The 22,205-nt window shown below is 39.5% G+C and overlaps 1 protein-coding gene across 4 annotated transcripts in view; it reads left to right on the top strand.

Annotated features, from left to right (window-relative positions):
- The window catches only part of USP7 (ubiquitin specific peptidase 7), a 264,238-nt gene that overhangs the window by 139,496 nt on the left and 102,537 nt on the right, over positions 1 to 22,205 (top strand). For all 4 annotated transcript variants that reach the window (XM_089692216.1, XM_089692212.1, XM_089692209.1 and 1 more), the window contains one exon: positions 21,206 to 21,350. In XM_089692216.1, the coding sequence (XP_089548342.1) occupies positions 21,206 to 21,350 (145 nt within the window). The remainder of the gene's footprint in view (positions 1 to 21,205; positions 21,351 to 22,205) is intronic.

Here is a 22,205-nt window from a genome sequence, read left to right as displayed (position 1 = left end):
GAGGGTTTGAATCTAGTGACGAGTGGAACAAATCTTATCCTTTAACCCTTTCGCTGCCAGAGCAGTTTTTGCACCTTTTGCACATGTGTTTAAAAAATCATTTTAGGCCTGAAGATTACATAAAACCCCCCAAAACATTGTATATTTTCTGAATGCAGCACCTGTCCAGCCCAGGGCTCTGCTTACCCATCTGCGGGGGGCACGCATGCACACACCTTACTGAGGTATGTGTGCAAGCATTCGAGCAGGAGCGCAGCTGCTCAAATTCTTACATCTGAGAAGTAAACCCTGCTGCTTGCCCGAAGCAGGACTAAATGTAATTAATTTTTGTATTGAAACCCCTCATATTCCTAGAGATAAGAATTATTTTTCTGAAAATGAAGTCATGGTGTTTGGGTATTGGAACCCTCTCTAGACTCAGAGCAATGCTTAGCCATAACTTAAGGTATAGGAATTATCTGTAGTCAATAGCGATGCCTATATTGGCAGGTAGGTACCTGCCACTCTAATAAAGCAGAAACAGGAAAGTGACCCCAATGGATTCCCAGGCATGTAGGTAGGAATAAAGATCTGTGGCGAAGCAACAGTCGACTGCACTCAAAGATGGAAGCAAAAAGTAGTGATCTGCTTCCTACTGAAACCTTATTCTGTGTTGCATAAAGCCTTAGGAAGAAGGAATTCAGCCCAGCACTCAGACATATGTGCCAGTCCTTCAGGGAATTAAAGTACATCCCATAAGGCTAGAATGAACTTGAGGGTACAGTACCAAAAATTCCGGATTGTGTCCAACAATGTAAATGCAGTAAAAATAAATAAATAAAGCTGAAGGTTTCTCCACCCTGTACTCGCTGAGAGATTGGGGAGAACATCATCTTAGACTTTTAGTTCCCCGGAAGTCTACAACTCAGCCTTTGAGCTCATTTCACCATGACGTGGTTAAAGAACTGGGTTAATGAGAGCAAGAACCGCAGCATCATTTCAGTTAAGGTTGCAGATCAAAGCCCTCTGTTTCTTCAAGTAGCCCCAGGAGTCCTCACATTATTCCTGTGGTTCACAGCCCAGGACTCAAGGGGCTTTACTTTGGTAACCTGAATGCTAATGGTGGTAGTATGATGAGCAGCATTGTCCTCTACTTTGCTGTATAGTGATATGATTGCATATAAACTATTCTCTGATCTCGCATTACCCCTAGAATCTGTCATATGCACTTTGGTACTTGGATCGCTTTTTTCCCATCCCCTTAATGAACCCGATAAGCGCAGTTGCCGAAATGGAAGCTTTAACTCGCAACTGTTTGGAGTTTGCAGTCTGTTTTTTCCTTCTGAGCCATATTTGTGCTGATTTATGTTTTGGTGTCGACGGGCTCAGACATTGAATGTATTGTCACTTTACGGTATACTTCTGAAGCGTCTTGCTTTGTTTTTATTACAGTCACTGTGCCAGATTTTTCAATAGTACTTTATTTTAAAAAAATGTTTGATAAAGCAGACTTACATTTTGATGAGGTCTATTTTAGTGGTCAGGGCTGTTTAGTAGTTTGTGATGGCTTGCATCACCTTTTTGAAATCAGATTGTGCAGAGGTTTCATCACAATCTGAACTTTGAGTTGCTTAAATTGAGGAAAAACGGTCTGGATAAAAGCGCACAGATGTGTCCCAAAGGAAATAAGTGAATGGTATTTGAGAACTGTGATTAATGGGGAAAAAACTCACTGCTGCCATGGTAAAAACACATCGGTTTGTAGAAAGTATGAACAGGAGCCAGGTGCTGTGTAGTTTTATGATAAAAGTAATACACCTTTATATGGAGGTGTGCCTTTAATAATTCATATGGTAAAAAATAGATAACCACCCTGTGGCTTTAAGAAGCCAGGTTCCAAGATGGACGGCCCGTACGCTCGGAGAGAAACAGTGGAGAGCAGAATGCCTGTAAGTGCAGGAACCACGTGTAGCTGGCGTCCCGGATGACGTCACCACGATGTGGAGAGAAGGAGGGGGGGAGGAACTCTCGCTGGAGCCGCGGCTTTAGAAGGAAGAGGCCGGTTGTCGGGACAACATGTTTCGCGCGCATGCACTTTATCAAGTATGTGAAAAATCCAGCAATCGGCCATTTTATAGAAGACCTGCATGGCAGAAGGGGCCGGCTTACCAACCAATAATCAAAGGGATAATCGAGCGGACAGCTCATCTCACAACAGGATCGGATTGCAATTGAAATATAAAAAACATAAAGACAGGAACAAAGTGCGATTAAAACCTAAATACGACCATAATAAAAACCTCTTGGGCTTAATTGTGTCAAAGTGGCATGTGCAAGATTATAAAACATTTTATCATTTGACATATAACAATCAAGGGGAAAGAAGAAAGAAAAAAAAAAGGGGGGGGGGAGGGGGGAGGATGCTTAATGAAGCTTCCTTAGCCAGCTGGATGAGTTCAGTTCATATCTCAAATACATTGACAGCAATAAAAAATTGGAATGGTGGGAAAGATTGTCAATAATCCTACTCATATCTGTAATGGTGAATAGAAGAGTTATCCTTTACATTAGTGCTAATAATATTCATCAATATAATAAAACTACATACATAGGTATATATAATAAATCCATATAATAAAAAAGATAAAATTTACATATATAAAAAATATTAATAAAATAAATAGAATGTGTGTGTGTGTGTAGAAATAAGAAAATAAATAATACAATTCAGTAATTACTCTTGTGGACTGAATAAACAGAGTGGTATTAAATATATAAAATATTAAAATAATATATAAAAAATATCAAAAATAATAATCATGTAATGATATTGATGGGGGTTTTTATTATAGAATATATTGAGAACCTTAAGTTACTTAGATGATACTATGTACTTCAAGGTCCTCTATTAAGGCCGTTTGGTAGACCCAAATTTATAGATCCAAAAGGTTTCCCTTTTACATAGGGGGGCTTACCTCTCATTGTCAGTAAGGGTTCCCTTGGAAATGTGCTCTATGGCCATCACTTCTAGGACACTAAAATTCTTGTTGTGATGGCAAAGAAAATTCCTTGGGACACTGTGTTTGTCACATCCATCTTTTATGAGCCTTCTATGTTCTCCAATGTGTTTACGTAGAGGACGTATTGTGCGGCCCACATATATCAGTTTACAGGGACATATAAGTACGTAGACCACATGATCTGTGGCACAAATAATAAAATGGCGAATGTCATAAGAGATCCCTTTGGAATCAATAATTTGTGACTCGCCATGGGTGATAAATTGGCATGTCAAGCAACCTTTCTTTTTACATTTGTAAATATCAACTCTGTTATAAAAAAAAAAAATAGGCCCCAATAAATTTAAATTATTTCAGGATCTAAATTGGTTCGATCTCTTACTATAAAACGCCATTTTTCGAATGATCCCCAACCATCCACTGCACTACACACTCCATCCATAAATTCTTCCTTTCAAGATGAAGATCTAGAACTTATTCAGATTTTAGAGGAACTATGGTCTGAGAGCCATTTTCAAAATTCAAGATTCCCCCCATTTTTCTTGATCCTGACATTACACATACTCATTTTAGACCCAAATCCACATTTTATCCAGTACAATCAAAAGGGCCCTACATTGAAACTTTCTACCAAGTGGTCTATAGAGATCTTTTGACTCTGTGATGTTCCAGCAACCAGCCGAAACCTGACAAACTCAGAACTAAAAGCTCTGAAAAATTTGGAACTCAACAAAAATCTTACTATCAGACAAGCGGACAAGGATGGTAGCCTAGTAATACAACACACCTCAGACTACATAAAAGAATCCACCCGTCTCCTAGCATCTGAATCTAGCACGTATCAGGAACTGAAAGAAAACCCTTTACCTGAGTACCAGAAAGCACTCAAAATATTGATTGACACTGCTTTCAACAATGGAGTAATAAATAAAAGAGAAAAATCATTTTTATTTCCTACATTGTGTAGTACACCTTATTTTTATCACCTTCCCAAGATCCATAAGTCCATTACCAATCCACCTGGGCGTCCCATAGTAGCCAGCACAAATAGTTTTATTAATGGCTTGTCTAAATACATTGACTTTTTCCTTCAACCAATAGTCATGGAATTGCCATCGTTCATCAGGGACTCTAGTCACATTATAGAGGTTTTAAGTAAATATAGATGGCAAACAGGATACCATGGGGCCTCACTGGATGTGTCGTCGCTCTACACATCCATCCCCCATAGAGTAGGTTTGTCTGCCCTTCAGCACTTTTTATCATCAGATGCCCACATGAACTCCGTTCATGCTGGTTTTATTATTGATTGCACGGAATTCTGCTTACAACACAATTATTTTACCTTTTTAAATCCGTTTTACTTGCAAATAAACGGCACAGCCATGGGGGCTAATTTTGCTCCTTGTTACGCTAATCTAACTATGGGCCTCTGGGAGAAAGACTTTATATGGTCAAACAACCCCTTTGCCCAACATATTGTCTTCTTTGGAAGGTATATTGATGATATTTTAATCTTGGATGGTGCTCTTGACACGTTGTTACCTTTCATACCACATTGTAATTCTAACACGTTTGGTTTATCATTCACTCACATGTTTGATCCTATTAATATAATTTTCTTAGACTTCGTTTTGAGGGTGAGACTATTCATACCAGAAATCACACCAAACCCACCAGTGGTAACTCATATCTTCACTATTAAAGCTGTCACCACCCGGTGTGGAAAAATATCATTCCGAGTGCCCAATTCCAACAACTGAAAAGAAATTGTTCTAAACCCAATGATTACAAGGAATTGGGCACTGAATTGTCTGCCAAATTCTGTGAAAAAGGTTACCCCCTACACTCATTAATGAGGCTTTTGCCAAACATGGCAAAAACTCCGCTACTACAAAAATACGTGCCCATGACCAGTCAAACTCCATTAGGTTTGTTACTGGTTATATTAAGGCATATCGCAAGATTACTAAGCTTATCCAAAAACATTGGCACATTTTACGACTTGATCCCCGTTTGGTACCCAGTCTTCCATCTGCTCCCCAGGTCACATTCAGAAAAGCCCATACACTCAAAAACATTCTAGCTCCCAGCAAACTCTCCACGTCCTCTCAGAATAAACAGGACATTTGTTCCTTTTTTGATAACAGAATTGGTATTTACAAATGTAAAAAGAAAGGTTGCTTGACATGCCAATTTTATTACTCATGGTAAATCACAAATTATTGATTCCAAAGGGATCTCTTATGACATTCGCCATTTTCTTACTTGTGCCACAGATCATGTGGTTTACGTACTTACATGTTCCTGTTAACTGATATATGTTGGCCGCATAATATGTCCTCTATGTAAACACATTGGAGAGCATAGAAGGCTCAGATGGATGTGACAAACAGTGTCCCAAGGCATTTTCTTTGCCATCACAACAAGAATTTTAGTGTCCTAGAAGTGATGGTCATAGAACACATTCCCAAAGGAAGCCTTACTGACAATGAGAGGTTAGCCCTCCTATGTAAAAGGGAAACCTTATGGATCTATAAATTTGGTTCTATGGTACCGACTGGCCTTAATGAGGACCTTGAAGTACATAGCATCATTTAAGTGGTAACTTAGGGTTCGTTCTCGCTCTCTCTATATCTATATATATCTATATATATATATAGATCTCTCCTCTCTCTCTCTAAAATTTATCTTTTTTATTATATTGATTTATTATTTATACCTATGCATGTTTTTTTTTTTTATAAACTATGTATGTAGTTTTATTATAGTGATGAATATTATTAGCACTAATATAATGATAATTCTCCTATTCAGCATTACAGATATGAATAGGATTATTGACAACCTTTCCCACCATTCCTATGTTTTATTGCTGTCAGCAATGTTTTTGAGATGTGAACTCATCCAGCTGGCTAATGAAGCTTCACTAAGCATCCTCCCCATCCCCCCCTTTTTTTTCTTTCCCCTTGATTGTTATATGTCAAATGATAAAATGTTTTATAATCTTGCACATGCCACTTTGACACAATTAAGCCCAAGAGGTTTTTATTATGGTCGTTATTTAGGTTTTAATCACACTTTGTTCCTGTCCTTATAATGTTTTTTATATTTCAATTGCAATCCGATCCTGTTGTGAGATGAGCCGTCCGCTCCCGATTATCCCCCTGGTTGGTAAGCCGGCCCCTTCTGCCATGCAGGTCTCCTATAAAATGGCCAATTGCTGGATTTTTCACAGACTTGATAAAGCGCATGCGCGCAAAACATGTCCCTCTTCCTTCTAAAGCTGCGGCTCCAGCGAGAGTTCCTCTGCCCCTCCTTCTCTCCACATCGTGGTGACGTCATCCGGGACGCTGGGGCGTCGGATACACGTGATCCCTGCACTGACAGGCATTCTGCTGTCCACTGCTTCCCTCTGAGCGGACGGGCCGTCCATCTTGGAACCTGGCTTCTTAAAGCCACAGGGTGGTTATCTATTTTTTACCATATGAATTATTAAAGGCACACCATATAAAGGTGTATTACTTTTATCATAAAACTACACAGCGCCTGGCTCCTGTTCATACTTAAATTGAGGAAAGGAGACTTTTCTGCCACTTCAGCTGAAGAAGACGTATTGGCTAGAGTGCATCTGCAAAAAGTATGCTTCCCTCTAGTCCTCTCCAAAAGGAGACTGACTCTAGCATGGATACTTACTGGGGTGGTAGAAGGGGCAATAAGGGATGGAAATTCAGAGAAAAGCATGTTGGGCAGCAGAGCCTTTGTTTGGGACAACATTGCCGTTTAGGAATGTAGGCTAGAGAAAATTCGCACTAGAACACTGCATACTCTGTTTTTGCTCTATTCGTGAGATACGCCATCAGGGTCATTTTTCTAAGCATTTTTCATTATTTATAATATATAGGTAACCAGAGCTTGAGGTATAGTCCACCGTTTCTTAAATGTTCATCTCCAAAGTCACACGAAAGATTCAAAATTTCTATATTCTCATGCTCTCACCAGGCGATGAAGCAAATCAAACCCTTAAATGCATATACTTGTGTCCTCTCTTGTGTTTAGATGTTCAATTGGACTCCAACTTGTCTCTCTCCCACCATATAAAAAATGTAATTCTCATATACACCTGGTTGCCAGTGTGATTTCTATATGGTCAGCACCTGTTAATTGCTACTGGTGAGTTTAATTACAAATAGGAGCATCACTAAAATGGAATGCAATTATTTTTTTTACGATTTTTTGTCATACCAATTCAAACAAAAGAAATTAAACATGAGAATGCCTAAATATTTGTAATCACAGTATTTTTCTAGACAAAGTGGTGCATTTTCTGACACACATGCAGGGGTGCCAATATTTTTGGCCATGACTGTATATAAACACGTCTTTATCAATGAAAACAATGTGAATGTGCAGGATGATATTGAAAAGAGAGTAATGGGGGGAAGGTTATGTGTTCCAGTCAAGTAAGGGATGTTTGCAAAAAAAAGGTATTCTCCTCTCTACCAATATATATATATGTGAAAAAACAAATGTTGCTGCTAAATCCCCATCATGCTTTCCCGTATCAATGTGAATTCGTGAAGTACAACCAAATAAATCAATTGAAATGTTTAACTTCATATTTCCACCAGAAATCATTATTTTAAATGTCTGTGCAATAAATGTTATCAAAGGGAAGTCACAGTTCATGTGATGAAATGCATCGGGGCGGGGCCATGTGACATCGCACGCAACTAGAAGTAAGCTGTTTTCACATGTGCTGATTGTTCTCCTTAAGGTGGCAACACACACAGTTGGGTTCTTATATATTTGGACACAGGCACAATTTTAGTTTTTTCAGGTATTTACCAAAATCTATTCAAGCTATAGTTATATAATGGATATGGGCTGAAAGTGCACACTCTCAGGTTTAATTCGAGGGTATGTACATCCAAACTGGAGGAAGGGTTTAGGAATTACATGTTTAAAAATGATAAAGCGAGCGCTGGTAAAATTATATAGACTACTAAAATGGTATTACACAAGATAAATATAAATATAGGTATAGATATGAAGGTAGCAGCTAGCACTCAGGGTATTGGCAACAGTCCCAGAATAGAAATATCTTAAAGTAATAGTGGCGCACTATAAATGCATGTTATCAATCATAAATGCATGTAAATAGAATAATATGGAAACATATTTTGTTCTTTTATAGGGATTACGATCTCCAGAAATAGGAAAATGCAGAGCAGAAGGGGTTAGGGATTGGATGGGTGGTATATAGGGTGGGGGGAAGGAATGAAAACAAAAATGCATATAAAATCAAAAAAGTGCAAATATGTGCAATAATGATGTCAACTGGTTAATGGTGCTAAAAAAAGTTCATATCATTCCTGAATAATCGAATGTCCTTCGTGTGAGAGTACCAACTCAGAGAGTGCCTATGAACGGCACATGTGGTTTATCCGTGACGAACAGTAGTGCATGAACTCAAAAGGTAATCCACCCATTGGACGCATTGGACCCCTGAGGATGTGTTGGTACATGAAACGCGTTGGGTGGAGCCCTATTGCTGACGCCACGCCTCCATTGAGGAGCGGCGGTCATCTTGGACCATTTTGGCACCCACCCTGATGGATGGAGCTGGATGACTAACCCATAGCTGCCAGCATACCGCTGCACCTCCAGATGTGTGATGTGTATAACCCATGCAAATTAATACTTTTGTTCTGGTGAGTGTACACCAGTCCCAGGGGTGGATTACCTTTCATGAGTTCATGCACAACTGCTCGTCACGGATAAACCACACATGCCATTCATAGGCACTCTCTGAGTTGGTACTCTCACATGAAGGACATTCGATTATTCAGGAATGATTATATGAACTTTTTTTTTTTTTTTGCACCATTTACTAGTTGACATCATTATTGCACTTATTTGCACCTTTTTGATTTTACATGCATTTGATTGTTAACATGCATGTATAGCGCTGCACTATTACTTTAACATATTTAGGAATTACAGCTCTTAAGAGTGAGTAGCCATCCTCCCTTTTTCAAGGGACCAAAAGTACTTGGACAATTTTATATAGTCACAAATAAAATATTCATTTTTAATATTTTGTTGAGAATCCTTTACTGGCAATGACTGCCTGAAGTCTAATCCATGGATATTACCAAAGAATGGGTTTCCTCCTTTCTGATGCTTTGCCAGACTCTAACTGCCGCAGTCTTCAGTTGTTCTTTGTGGGTCTTTCTGCCTTTTAGTTTTGACTTCAGCAAGTGAAATGCAAGCTCAATTTTGCTGAGATCAGGTGATTGACTCGGCCATTGCAGAATATTCCACTTTTTCTTCAGAAGCACCTGGGGTGATTTTGCAGTGTGTTTTGGATCATTGTCCATGTGTGCTGTGAAGCGCCGTCCAATTTTGCTGCATTTGGCTGAATCTGAGCTGACAGTATATCTCTAAATATTGCAGAATTCATCCGGCTGCTTCTGTCACATCAATAAACCGCAATGACCCAGTGCCACTGGAAGCAATGCATGTTCATGCCATCACACAGCCTCCATCATGTTTTACAGATGACCGTGTGTGTGTGTGTGTGTGTGTGTGTGTGTGTGTGTGTGGATCATGAGCTGTTCCAAGCCTTCACCACACTTTTTTTTTTTCTTCCCGTCATTCTGGTACAGATTAATCTTCATTTCATCCGTGCAAAGAATGCTTTTCCAGAGCTGGTCTGGCTTTTGTAGATTTTTTTTTTTTTTGGCAAAGTCTAATCTGGCTTTTCTGTTCTTCAGGTTTATGAATGGTTTGCACCTTGTGGTGAACCCTCTGCATTTGCTCTCATGAAGTCTTCTCTTGTTTGACAATGATATGCCCACCTCCTGGAGAGTGTATTCACTTGTCTGGATGTTGTGAATGGGTTATTCTTTACCATAGAGAGGATCCTGCGATCATCCACCTCTGTTGTCTTCCGTGGACATCCATGCCTTTTTATGTTGCTGAGATCAGCAGTGCGTTCTTCTTTCCTCAGAATGTACCAAACTGTTGATTTGGCTACTCCTAATGTTGCTGCTATCTCTCTGATGGATTTGTTTAGCTTTTGAAGCCTTACAATGGCCTGTTTCACTTGCATGGACAGCTCCTTTGAACGCATGATGTAGGTTCACAGCAATAGATTCCAAATGCAAATACCATACAGAATCAACTCCAGACCTTTTACCTGCTTAATTGTTGAAGAAATAACGAAGTAGTAGCCCACACCTGGCCATGAAACAGCTTTTGATTCAATTGTCCAATTATTTTTGGTCCCTGAAAAAGGGGAGATGACTACTCTTTAAGAGCTGTAATTCCTAAACCCTCCTAATTTGGATGTCCATACCCTCAAATTAAACCCGAGAGTGTGCACTTTCAGCCCATATCCATTATATAACTATAGCTTGACTATGTTTTGGTAAATACCTGAAAAAAACTTAAATTATGCCTGTGTCCAAATATATATGGACCTAACTGTGTGTGTGTTTGTCCATATGTATGTATGTGTGTGTGTGTGTGTATATATGTGTGTGTGTGTGTGTGTGTATGTATGTGAGTGTATATATGTATGTGTGTGTGTGTGTATGTATGTATATATATATATATATATATATATATATATATATATATATATATATATATATATATTACAGTTGTGTTCAAAATAATAGCAGTGTGTTGAAAAAAGTGAATAAAGCTCTAAATCCTTCTAATAGCTTTTATTTCCATACACACAAATGCATTGGGAACACTACACATTCTATTCCAAATCAAAACATGAAGAAAAATATATCAAATTTGTGTTGTTCCTCTAACAAATTGAAGAAAAGTGAATATTAGACTGTTCAAAAAAATAGCAGTTTGTATTCTTCTTTACAAACTCAAACATTCACTATATAAAATGAAAAATGTTTGAAGATTTTGCTTTCCTTTGAATCACTAAATTAATATTTAGTTGTATAAGCACTGTTTCTGAGAACTGCTGTACATCTGTGTTGCATGGAGCCAACCAACTTCTGGCACCTGTGAACAGGTATTCCAGCCCAGGATGAGTGGACTACATTCCACAGTTCTCTATTTCTTGGTTTTGCCTCAGAAGCTGCATTTTTGATGTCACCCCATAAGCCGAAGAATAGTATGGGGTTAAAGGTCTAGAAAAAGCAGAAAAAGCAAAGAGAAGGGTTTGTTCACACTATGGTGTAAAGTCGTCAGCCTTACTGAACTTTTTCTGCAGGGACGCAGCAAAATTAGCTGTTCTCCACGAGTCCTTTTCTCACTGCAATATCGGTACCACGTATAGTTCTTTTTCTGTGCAGAGATCAGTAACGTGTGCAACAGTGAGGTGCGCAGTACAGCCGATTTTAAACGAATACCATTGCAAGTGCTGTCTATGTGCCCACCTTCATCAATTTTTCTGTACGCATGTCAAGGTCTTAGGGTAAAAAAGAAAATAGAAATTAAAAAAAGAAAGCGGTCACAGAGAATGAAAGCTGTTTTATTTTTGAGCAACTATTGCTGAAGATAGTAGGGGCCGCATATGGAGTGAAGATTGGTACATCTGGTGAAAACAAGGTTACCAGCCCTAGTTAAAAGGCAAGGCACAAATAGACCTTACTTCACAGTAGGCAAAATATATAGGCAAGCAGTTGGTTGGGATGCTGGCGGGGCACTATCACTAGTGGTGAATAGAGTAAGCTAACTGGGCATATATCTGAATTTGGAGGAGATGGGCTTTGGTGCAGTATATACTGGGATTATTATTCAATAGTCAAAGGCAGAAGATGCATTTTGGTGATCTATGGATATTTATTGCATGGGCATTTAAAATAATTTCTGGTGGAAATATGAAGCTACACGTTTAGTGATTATTTTGGCATTTCTATTGATTTGCAACTTAACAAAAATCTCAGTGCTTTTGGGAACATATTCTTTGGAAATTCAATATAGCCTAGTTTTAAAATGGTTTGGATGATCTCAGGAGGAGTGGTGTTGAAGCTAAACACTAGTCTTCAATAATAACTAGGTTAGACTTCTGTTTTGTCAGTCAGGTAGAGTACTTACAAAACAAGGAACTAAGGCTAAGGGTATGCAGGTATGGTATGTTTTGCACTTGCAAACATCCTTAGTTGATTAATAAAAATGCACTGATTAAGTGTAGTATTCATGGCAGGTTACTGTGGACGAAGAATTGCTTAGGAGGAAAAAAAAAATGCCTTTTTTTTTCCCGGTCCACTGAGGGATTTGGTACATCTTACCCTTTTTGAGAGTTAGGAGTTTTAGACACTAGCAAAAAAAAAAAAACAGTGGGTCAGCCCAGGATAACTCTGTTTATTACTAGTATGCCTCATTTTTTTTGCCAGTGACTTCAGTTAAGACTTTTCTCTGCAGCTATCTATACTTTGGAATAGGGCTGCAATTAGCAATTATTTTCATAATTGATTTGTTGGCTGATTATTTATTTGAATAGTTGGATAAACACCTCAAAAGTTTGGTGTTTATTTACACTATGTAAAGTAATTTATGCTTGAATATCTATATGCAGTGGTAAATGTAACTAACCAGCTATATGGTTACGTAACAGAATATCTAATAACGGACTAGACACTAGGAGGTTTAAACTTGTACATACCATCAAACTGAGATCAAATTTCTTAAGACCTAAGATTTTTAGTCAGAACTGTGATATAAAATTAAGTATGACAGACTCCCTTGGCATAGGTTGGTAACTTGATACAAGCTGCCTGCTCCTGCTATCACTTGTGCTGGCTATACACAAACACATTTTGTGTTCGAAAAATTTTCTTTTAATTTTCGAATCATTAGCGGGGTCAAATAGACATTCATTTTCAACCACAGTGATGGGATAATTCGAAGGAGCAGAATAGAAAAAGTTAATTGTAATCTCTTTATATTACCTCCAGTCTATAAGCGTCTCTGGGTTCAGATGCTTATCTTCCCTGCACAGAGCCCTGTACTGAGTGGTCTGTGTGCTGCACTGTATTTTCTAATATGTAAACCAATAATGCAGTCTCTGTGCATGCCAACTACTCTATTATGAAAATAGTTGACAACTATTTTGATAATCAGTTATGTTGTTTCAGCCCTACTTTCTGCCATGTCCAGACCCAGTCGAAATGGATATTTCAGGAATAGATAGTGACTTTTGGGTACTGGCTTCCGTTTGGAGTGTTTTCTAGACCCAGTTCTGGTATGTTAGCTGCAGAGAACTTTCCAGAGCTGACAAGGATAGTCCTGTTATACTGGGTGCCCTCTAGAACTTTTCCTGCTTGTGGGCTCTTTGCTTCACCCACCAGCTGACTGTGACATCACTTTGTTAAACCATGGTTGATTGGTCAAAAGAGATCTCCAAATACATTATAGAAAGTCTGGAATCAAATGGCTGTAGCTTTACATTTTAGTTGTGATGGTCTGCTAGAAGCTTCCCAACATATGTCTTACAATGGGACAGAATGGTTCGGTATGCATGTATAGGGCATTTCAGTTAAAGTGCAGGGTGCTTGCCCCAATATTAGTCCTTTTACACTTTTGCGGTATCCCCGTTGTAAGATACTTGGGTGACCTCCTGTTGAGGCAACAATTGGCATGATGTCTGTCAGACTGGCTGTTTGGAGTATTAGGATCTAGTCCTGAACACAGGTCAAAATATTTTGTCTGCAGGAGAACATGCAGACTCTACGATCAGATTGGAGTTATCCAGTCCAGAAGTTTTCAGACTGTCCTCTTGCATGAGAATCCTTTGTGGCTTTACTATTTGCCCAGTTTCACTACAGAAATTTGTGGAACAAATAAATCAGATCCTTGGATAAACCAAGTTGTTCCAGGCTTGATGGCCCAGGAATCCAGCTGTGAGAATAGCAAGTCTACCATCCTATATTTTCATTAGCTCTTCATGATGCAGTACAGCGTGTAAGGCTGTGGAGTGGTCCTGAATACACTTGGTGCATGGGACTTCATTGTCACTCATTATCCAGGCAACATCCTGGAGCTTAGGACATTTTGGCTATTTTTGCAGCATTGGACTATCCTGATCTTGATCCATATTGACAATGCCATGACCGTTGTATACACCAACTGTCAAGGAGGAACCAGAAGTCTCACTGCAAGAGAGGTAGCTCAGTTTTTGTTCTGGACATACCTTCCTGCTTTAGCCTCTTCCACTCTATATACATGCCATGCATTGACATTATATACATGCCATGCATTGGCAGTATTGCCTACATCCGGGTGTGTTCCAAAACCTGTGTCACAGGTGGAGAATGTCAATGGCAGACCTCTTGGCTTCCGGGTTCAGAAAGAAACTGGACAGGTTTATTTGATAGTGATTCCATTGCAGAATTAGTGGATGCTTTGCTTACTCTATGGGATCAGTACACTGTAATCTATGCCTTTCTCCCCCTGAAACTTCTTGTCTGCTTCATAGGATCCAGATTGAGGACAATTCATTGATTCTTAGTGCTCTATATTGGTGCAGCAGACATGGTACTCCAATCTAGTATGACTCCTTGTGGATGCTCCATGGGTTTTATCTGGATTTCAAGTTCTTCAGTCTTAAATTAGAACCAAAGGCACAACAAGTTTTTCATTGTCTGATTTCTACTCTGCTTATGCTAGGCCTAAAACCAGGCATGGACTGCATACATCACTTAGTTTTCAACCTGTAAGTTTCTCTGTGAGATGAATCCTCTCTGGACCAACAATTGGCTCTCAGCACTCTCAAGGCCAGGTTTCTGCACTTTCTGTTCTTGTTTCAGAGGCCGTTGGCCTGTCATTCTTTCAGAAATTGGGAAAGGGAGTTTCCCATATAGCTCCCCCTATTTGTTCCCCTTTGACTCTGTGAGGTCTGCATCTCGATCAATCTGCACCTCAGTGCCTTTTTGAACGCATTGGAAACATTCCTCTCTACTCTCACCTAGAAGTATTTCTTCTAGATATTACCTATTATATACAGTGGGGCAAAAAAGTATTTAGTTAGCCACCAATTGTGCAAGTTCTCCCACTTAAAAAGATGAGAGAGACCTGTAATTGGCATCATAGGGTAGACCTCAACTATGAGAGACAAAATGAGAAAAAAAAATCCAGACAATCACATTGGCTGATTTGGAAAGAATTTATTTGCAAATTATGGTGGAAAATAAGTATTTGGTCACCTACAAACAAGCAAAGTTTTTGGCTCTCACAGACCTGTACCTTCTTCAAGAGGCTCCTCTGTCCTGCACTTATTACCTGTATCAATGGCACCTGTTTGAACTTGTTATCAGTATAAAAGACACCTGTCCACAACCTCAAACAGTCACACTCCAAACTCCACTATGGTGAAGACCAAAGAGCTGTCGAAGGACACCAGAAACAAAATTGTAGACCTGCACCAGGCTGGGAAGACTGAATCTGCAATAGGCAAGCAGCTTGGTGTGAACAAATCAACTGTGGGAGCAATAATTAGAAAATGGAAGACATACAAGACCACTGATAATCTCCCTCGATCTGGGGCTCCACGCAAGATCTCACCCCGTGGGGTCAAAATGATGACAAGAATGGTGAGCAAAAATCCCAGGACCACACGGGGGGACCTAGTGAATGACCTGCAGAGAGCTGGGACCAACGTAACAAAGGCTACCATCAGTAACGCACTACACCGCCAGGGACTCAGATCCTGCAGTGCCAGACGTGTCCCCCTGCTTAAGCCAGTACATGTTCGGGCCCGTCTGAAGTTTGCTAGAGAGCATTTGGATGATCCAGAAGAGGATTGGGAGAATGTCATATGGTCAGATGAAACCAAAATAGAACTGTTTGGTAGAAACAGAACTCGTCGTCTTTGGAGGAGAGAGAATGCTGAGTTGCATCCAAAGAACACCATACCTGCTGTGAAGAATGGGTGTGGCAGCATCATGCTTTGGGGCTGTTTCTCCTATAAGGGACCAGGACGACTGATCCATGTACAGGACAGAATGAATGGGGCCATGTATCGTGAGATTTTGAGTGCAAACCTCCTTCCATCAGCAAGGGCATTGAAGATGAAACGTGGCTGGGTCTTCCAACATGACAATGATCCCAAACATACTGCCCGGGCAACGAAGGAGTGGCTTCGTAAGAAGCATTTCAAGGTCCTGGAGTGGCCTAGCCAGTCTCCAGATCTCAACCCCATAGAAAACTTTTGGAGGGAGTTGAAAGTCCATGTTGCCCAGCGACAGCCCCAAAACATCACTGCTCTAGAGGAGATCTGCATGGAGGAATGGGCCAACATACCAGCAACAGTGTGTGCCAACCTTGTGAAACCTTACAGGAAACGTTTGACCTCTGTCATTGCCAACAAAGGATATATAACAAAGTATTGAGATGAACTTTTGATATTGACCAAATACTTATTTTCCACCATAATTTGCAAATAAATTCTTTCCAAATCAGCCAATGTGATTGTCTGGATTTTTTTTTCTCATTTTGTGTCTCATAGTTGAGGTCTACCTATGATGCCAATTACAGGCCTCTCTCATCTTTTTATGTGGGAGAACTTGCACAATTGGTGGCTGACTAAATACTTTTTTGCCCCACTGTACGAGACAAGTGCCTGAACTGGTGGCTTTGCATAGTGACAAGGTGGAGTTGAGGCCCAGGAATTCCTTCTTGCCTAAGGTAGTTTCTGCCGTTTACTTCAACAACCAGGATCTCTCTCTCTTCTATCCCTCTGTCTGACTCCAATTCACTAAAGAAATTTCAGTCAATTCTTTTAATGTGGTTTGGGCTGTGTAGTTTCTGCTATTCGCCTAACTGGGGATATTGTTCTTCATTTCCCTGCTAAGACACACTTTACGAGAGCTCCTTTTTATTTATTTTTTAAAGCATCAAACAACTGTTGCCAGATTTGCAAGGCTGTCACCTGGTCTCTTATGTTCATGTGCACTTAAGATTTTGCCAGTTGGACATTTTGGCCTCATCTGATGCCAGTTTTTGGTGCTTAGTCATCCAGGCGGCTATTTGAACTACAGACAGTCCTGCTCTGTTCTATAGCTGGTTTGTGTGCGCGTTTGCCATGTTGCCCGCCCCTCAGGTGAACCTATTTTTTCTGTTCCATAGGTTAAAGATTAGTATCAAAGCACGAGAGGTTTTCTACTAGCAGTAAAATCCTTTTCTTGGTGTCCCTTTTAGAGTCACAGGTACCACAACCCTGTGTTCATGGTCATGCTATTACTGTTTTGTTAAACTGAGGAATGCTAAAAGTTGAAAGAATTATCCTGAGTTGGTCTACAGTTTTTCCAGTATCCATTCTTCCTGTAGGTGGCAATATGATCACAAATTTACAGACTTAGGTGTCCTTCAGTGAACTCCAAGAAAATAATTTTATAGTGGGTACCATAATTACTGTAGATCTATTTCAAGTTTACTAAAGACTGTTTACGCATTCCACAGCACTATTTTAAGCATATTTTATACACTGCTAAAAAAAATTAAAAGAACACTTTGAAAACATCAGATCTCAATGGGGAAAAATATGCTGCATATCTATACTGATATGGACTGTGTAATGTGTTAGGATCGTAAGGATGCCCCATAGTTTGATGGAAATGAAAATTATCAACCTACAGAGGACTGAATTCAAAGACACCCTGAAAATCAAAGTGAAAAAATGATGTGGCAGTCTAGTCCATTTTGCTTAAATTTCATTGCAGCAACTCAAAATGGTACCCAATAATTTGTATGGCCCCCACATGCTTGTATGCATGCCTGACAATGTTGGGGCATGCTCCTAATGATATGACGGTGTCCTGGGGTATTTCCTCCCAGATCTGGACCAGGGCATCACTGATCTCTTGGACAGTCTGAGGTGCAACCTAGCATTGGCAGATGGACCGAAACATGATATCCCAGAGGTGTTCTATTGGATTTAGGTCAGGTGAGAGTGGGGGCCATTCAACAGTATCAATTTCTTCATCCTCCAGGAACTGCCTGCATACTCTCGACACATGAGGCCAGGCATTGTCCTGCACTAGGAGGAACCCGGGATCCATTGCACCAGCGTAGGGTCTGATAATGGGTCCAAGTATTTAATCGTTTTGTAAAGCACTGCGCAAACTGTCGGCGCTATATAAATCCTGTATAATGATAATTCCAATACCTAATGGCAGTCAGGGTGTGATTGTCTAACCTATAGAGGGCTGTGCATCCCTCCATGGGAAAGCCTCCCCAGACCATCACTGACCCACCACTTAAACGGTCATGCTGAACGATGTTACAGGCAGCATAACGTTCTCCACGGCTTCTCCAGACCATTTCAGGTTTGTCACATGTGCTCAAGGTGAACCTGCTCTCATCTGTGAAAAGCACAGGGCACTAGTGGCTGACCTGCCAATTCTGGTGTTCAATGGCAAATGCCGATTGAACTCTGTGGTGCTGGGCAGTGAGCACAGGGCCCACTAGAGGAAGTCGAGCCGTCAGGCCACCCCCATGAAGTCTGTTTCTGATTGTTTGGTCAGAGACATTAACACCAGTGGCCTGCTGGAGGTAATTTTTTAGGGCTCTGGCAGTGCTCATCATGTTCCCCCTTGCACAAAGGAGCAGACACTGGTCCTCCTGATTGGTTAAGGACCTTCTACGGCCCTGTCCAACTCTCCTAGAGTAATTTCCTGTCTCCTGGAATCTCCTCCATGCTCTTGAGACTGCTGGGAGACACAGCAAACCTTCTGGCAATGGCACATATTGATGTGCCATCCTGGAGGAGTTGGACTGCCTGTGCAACCTCTGTAGGGTCCAGGTATCGCCTCATGCTACCAGTAGTGATACTTACCCTAGCCAAATGCAAAACCTATTAAAAAAAAAAAAAAAGGCAGAAAAGATGAGTAAGGGAAAAATGTCAGTGGCCTCCATATGTAAAACCATTCCTGTTTTGGGGGTTGTCTCATTGTTGCCCATCTAGTGCACCTGTTACGTTCATTAACACCAAAGCAGCTAGCTGAAACTGATTAACAACCCCCTCTGCTACGTAACTGACCTGATCAATATCCCAGGAGTTTAATTGGCTTGATGCTATACTCTGATTAAAAAGTGTTCCTTTAATTTTTTTGAGCAGTGTAGAATGGTACTGGACATTTTTGGATAGCCATATTTCCTTATTTGTCTGGAAATATTGAATTTCATCACCAACACCTTATCCTAGTTATAACCAATAGTAAAGAAAATATACTGGTTTGTAGCTGCATTGATTCCTTTGGACCTGAACAGCTTCCCAGAGCCACCAAATTTTAATAAAAAAAAATATACAGCAGAATATCAAGGAATCTGTAGGGAATGCAAATCCTAAATCAAGAAATATTTGGTTGTGTGACTTGACTCAAAACACGGGCACAAGTCAAGAGTGACTTGTAAGATGTAACTTAAGTCACCCAGAATTACATGACCATGGAAAATATTGTTTTCAATGGTGTCCATTTACATCAATGCAACACAGCACATAGTGATTTTGGAAAAGTTCTTGTACTACTTTGGTGCGATTCCAGCACAATTTTGGCCCCATAGAATATTCAGGCTTTAGCACTAAATAATCACACTGAAAGATCATAATTGCATTGCCGCAATGTGAATCTAGTCTTAAAAGTACTGAATTAAAAGGTCAGTATAATAGCCAGGCAGCTATTTTCAGAATCAAGTCAGTATGTTTTTCAAAATGTTTACTTTAACAGGGAAGTTCCTATTTAAAAATGATTCAGTCTTAAAAATTATACCATAGGATTTGTATGCGTTAAGTGTTTCAAGACACTTCAGTAACACACTAAAATGTTAGCAGTTCGGGTTAAAAATGTAACAGTTTTTACTCGTAGAACGTAGAACCAAACAACATCGAAAAATGTTGCAGGTTTGCTTAGTTGCTGAAATAATTTAATTGATAATAGAAAGGACATTCGAGCTCACACCTCACAGCCTCCTGAATGCCCCTCTTCTTCTTCTTTTTTTTTTTTTTTGACAGCCTTACAGTATCTTCTATGTAAAAACCACTGTTAATGCACATTATCTGTGGTGGGCAGTCAGGGTTAATAGAACTGTGGCTCAGCTGCCTGTTTTTACTTTTTCACCATGAACAAGGTGTTTTTTTTACTAAATATACAGGTTTGGTTTACTTTTCCCACCTGTGACCTTGAATTTTTAGAGCTGAAGTCTAGACCACTAGCAAGCCCTAAAAAAAAAAATTAAAAAAAAAACCTTCAGCATCTTACTCATCTTCTGTATTGTGCCCAAAGTAGTTGTAGTGGAAACAAATTAGAATTAACAATCCTTTTTATTCCTGTTGTCATCATACACAGGCCACATCCTATCTGTAATTGTGTGTAATTTTAGTTGTAATGTGTAGTGTTAAAAATCAATTTGGTCTGTGCCGTGTTTCCGCAGTGGAGTCTTATCGCCTGGTCAGGGGTTCACCTCCTTTTTATGCTCCTACTTGGATTGTGAAGTAGTGGTGGAGGTATTGGTCATAGGATCCCCCCATTCCATTTTCTGGTTGAAATTGCATCTCCAAATGAAAGGCAGTAACCGCTGCATTTTCAAGCTTCCTGTCATTACCTACACTGCTGACCCCAAATATGCACTGGGCAATTAGAAAATAAATAATGGAAACTCTAGTTCCTTGCTATGCAGTTGTCTGAGATGTGACCTAGTGATGTCACATTTTCCTTTACTTAATGCCACTTTAAACATTTTGTGGGACACCATGGGTAGAGTATCTGAGCAGTTGATTTTTCATCTGTGGAATTATTTAAATTGTAAAGTAGTTAAACCTGCCAATGGGTTATGAACAAAATATAAGTTTAACTATGTGTAAATTTTTACACGTTCATGCATAAACTGTGTGAAAGTATATTTTTTGCTGTGATTTCAATGATTATCTGATCATGCTTTTTTTAATGCCTAAAATGTCCAGAATAAGTTTGACCAGATTTGTACCCATTAATTTAGTGAAGTCATTTTTTTTTTTTTTTTGTATCTGCTGTAGAAAGCCATACCATTTCACTGCTTTATTTGGCAGATGATTGTATTACCTCATAAGTGTCATGATCTGATGATTGCTATAATGTATTTGCTACTCCTATGGCATGGTTTCCGAGCTTCTCTACATTACTTGGATTATGGTTTATCATTGGAAATGTTTTACCTTTTCTTTTTTTTATTTATTTTTTTCTTCCCTCCAGTGGTGTAAATTTGATGACGATGTAGTGTCAAGATGTACAAAGGAAGAGGCTATTGAGCATAATTATGGAGGCCATGATGATGACTTGTCTGTACGGCACTGTACAAATGCGTACATGCTGGTTTACATCAGGGAGTCCAAGCTCAGTAAGTATTCTGTTAAAACCCGGAAGGAGCATGCACATGCATACAAATATTATTTGAACATACGCCATCATATACACGTTTTGTCATTGAAGGTGTTGAGTATGCCAGTTTTATTTACACCCTGTACTACGTTTTACCATTTAAAAATCTTAACTAGAATTGTTGGCAGAATTGCCTATGGTCTGCAAATAATGAAGGCATCCTCTTATGTTGGTGTAAGTGGCCAAAATAAAAGATGACATATATGATACAGTCTTGACAGCATTAACATAGCCTTTATTTTTCTGAATCCCTCTGTTACATTTATCTTGTGACCAGGTCATTTAGTCTGTTTTTTCAGCGTCCTTTCACAAACCAGGCTGTCTTTCAAAGGTGGCTGTTTTAAGTGTTGAGACAAACCACTTAAAACGTAATTAAAAACCCTCCATAACAGGAGGACCTTTTTGTGGGGGACACTTAAGATACTTTTCTTGTCCATACCTATACATATTGAAAAATATGAAAAACCCATTTTATCTTTATTTCAAGTCTAAGACTTGCTCTTTAAAAACAATACAATGTGTTGTGTTCCAATACATGTGTTTTTTACCTGTACATCGCATATATTTTACCTGTACATCACATATCTACTGCTAAACTCTTGTCAACTTGATTGAGTAGCTTTTTAGTACATTTCCCATTTCAGAAGACTTTTCTTCAGGTGGAGTGCAGATGTAAGTATCTATAATGTAAATCAATCTGAGATTAAGTTTCATCCTATTACACCATCTTTATTCAACATCAATGTGCTGACATCACATTCTTTCCTCACTGGAGCAACACAAATGAATGTATGTGTACACAATCGTACAAAGT

This window comes from Staurois parvus, unplaced genomic scaffold (assembly GCF_062004578.1).
Source record: "Staurois parvus isolate SC_StPar_1 unplaced genomic scaffold, SC_StPar_1.0 ptg000022l, whole genome shotgun sequence".
Taxonomy (NCBI): Eukaryota; Metazoa; Chordata; class Amphibia; order Anura; family Ranidae; genus Staurois; species Staurois parvus.
The sequence above is the reverse complement of the archived record's forward strand: the minus strand, read 5'-3'. Positions and strand labels throughout refer to the sequence as shown.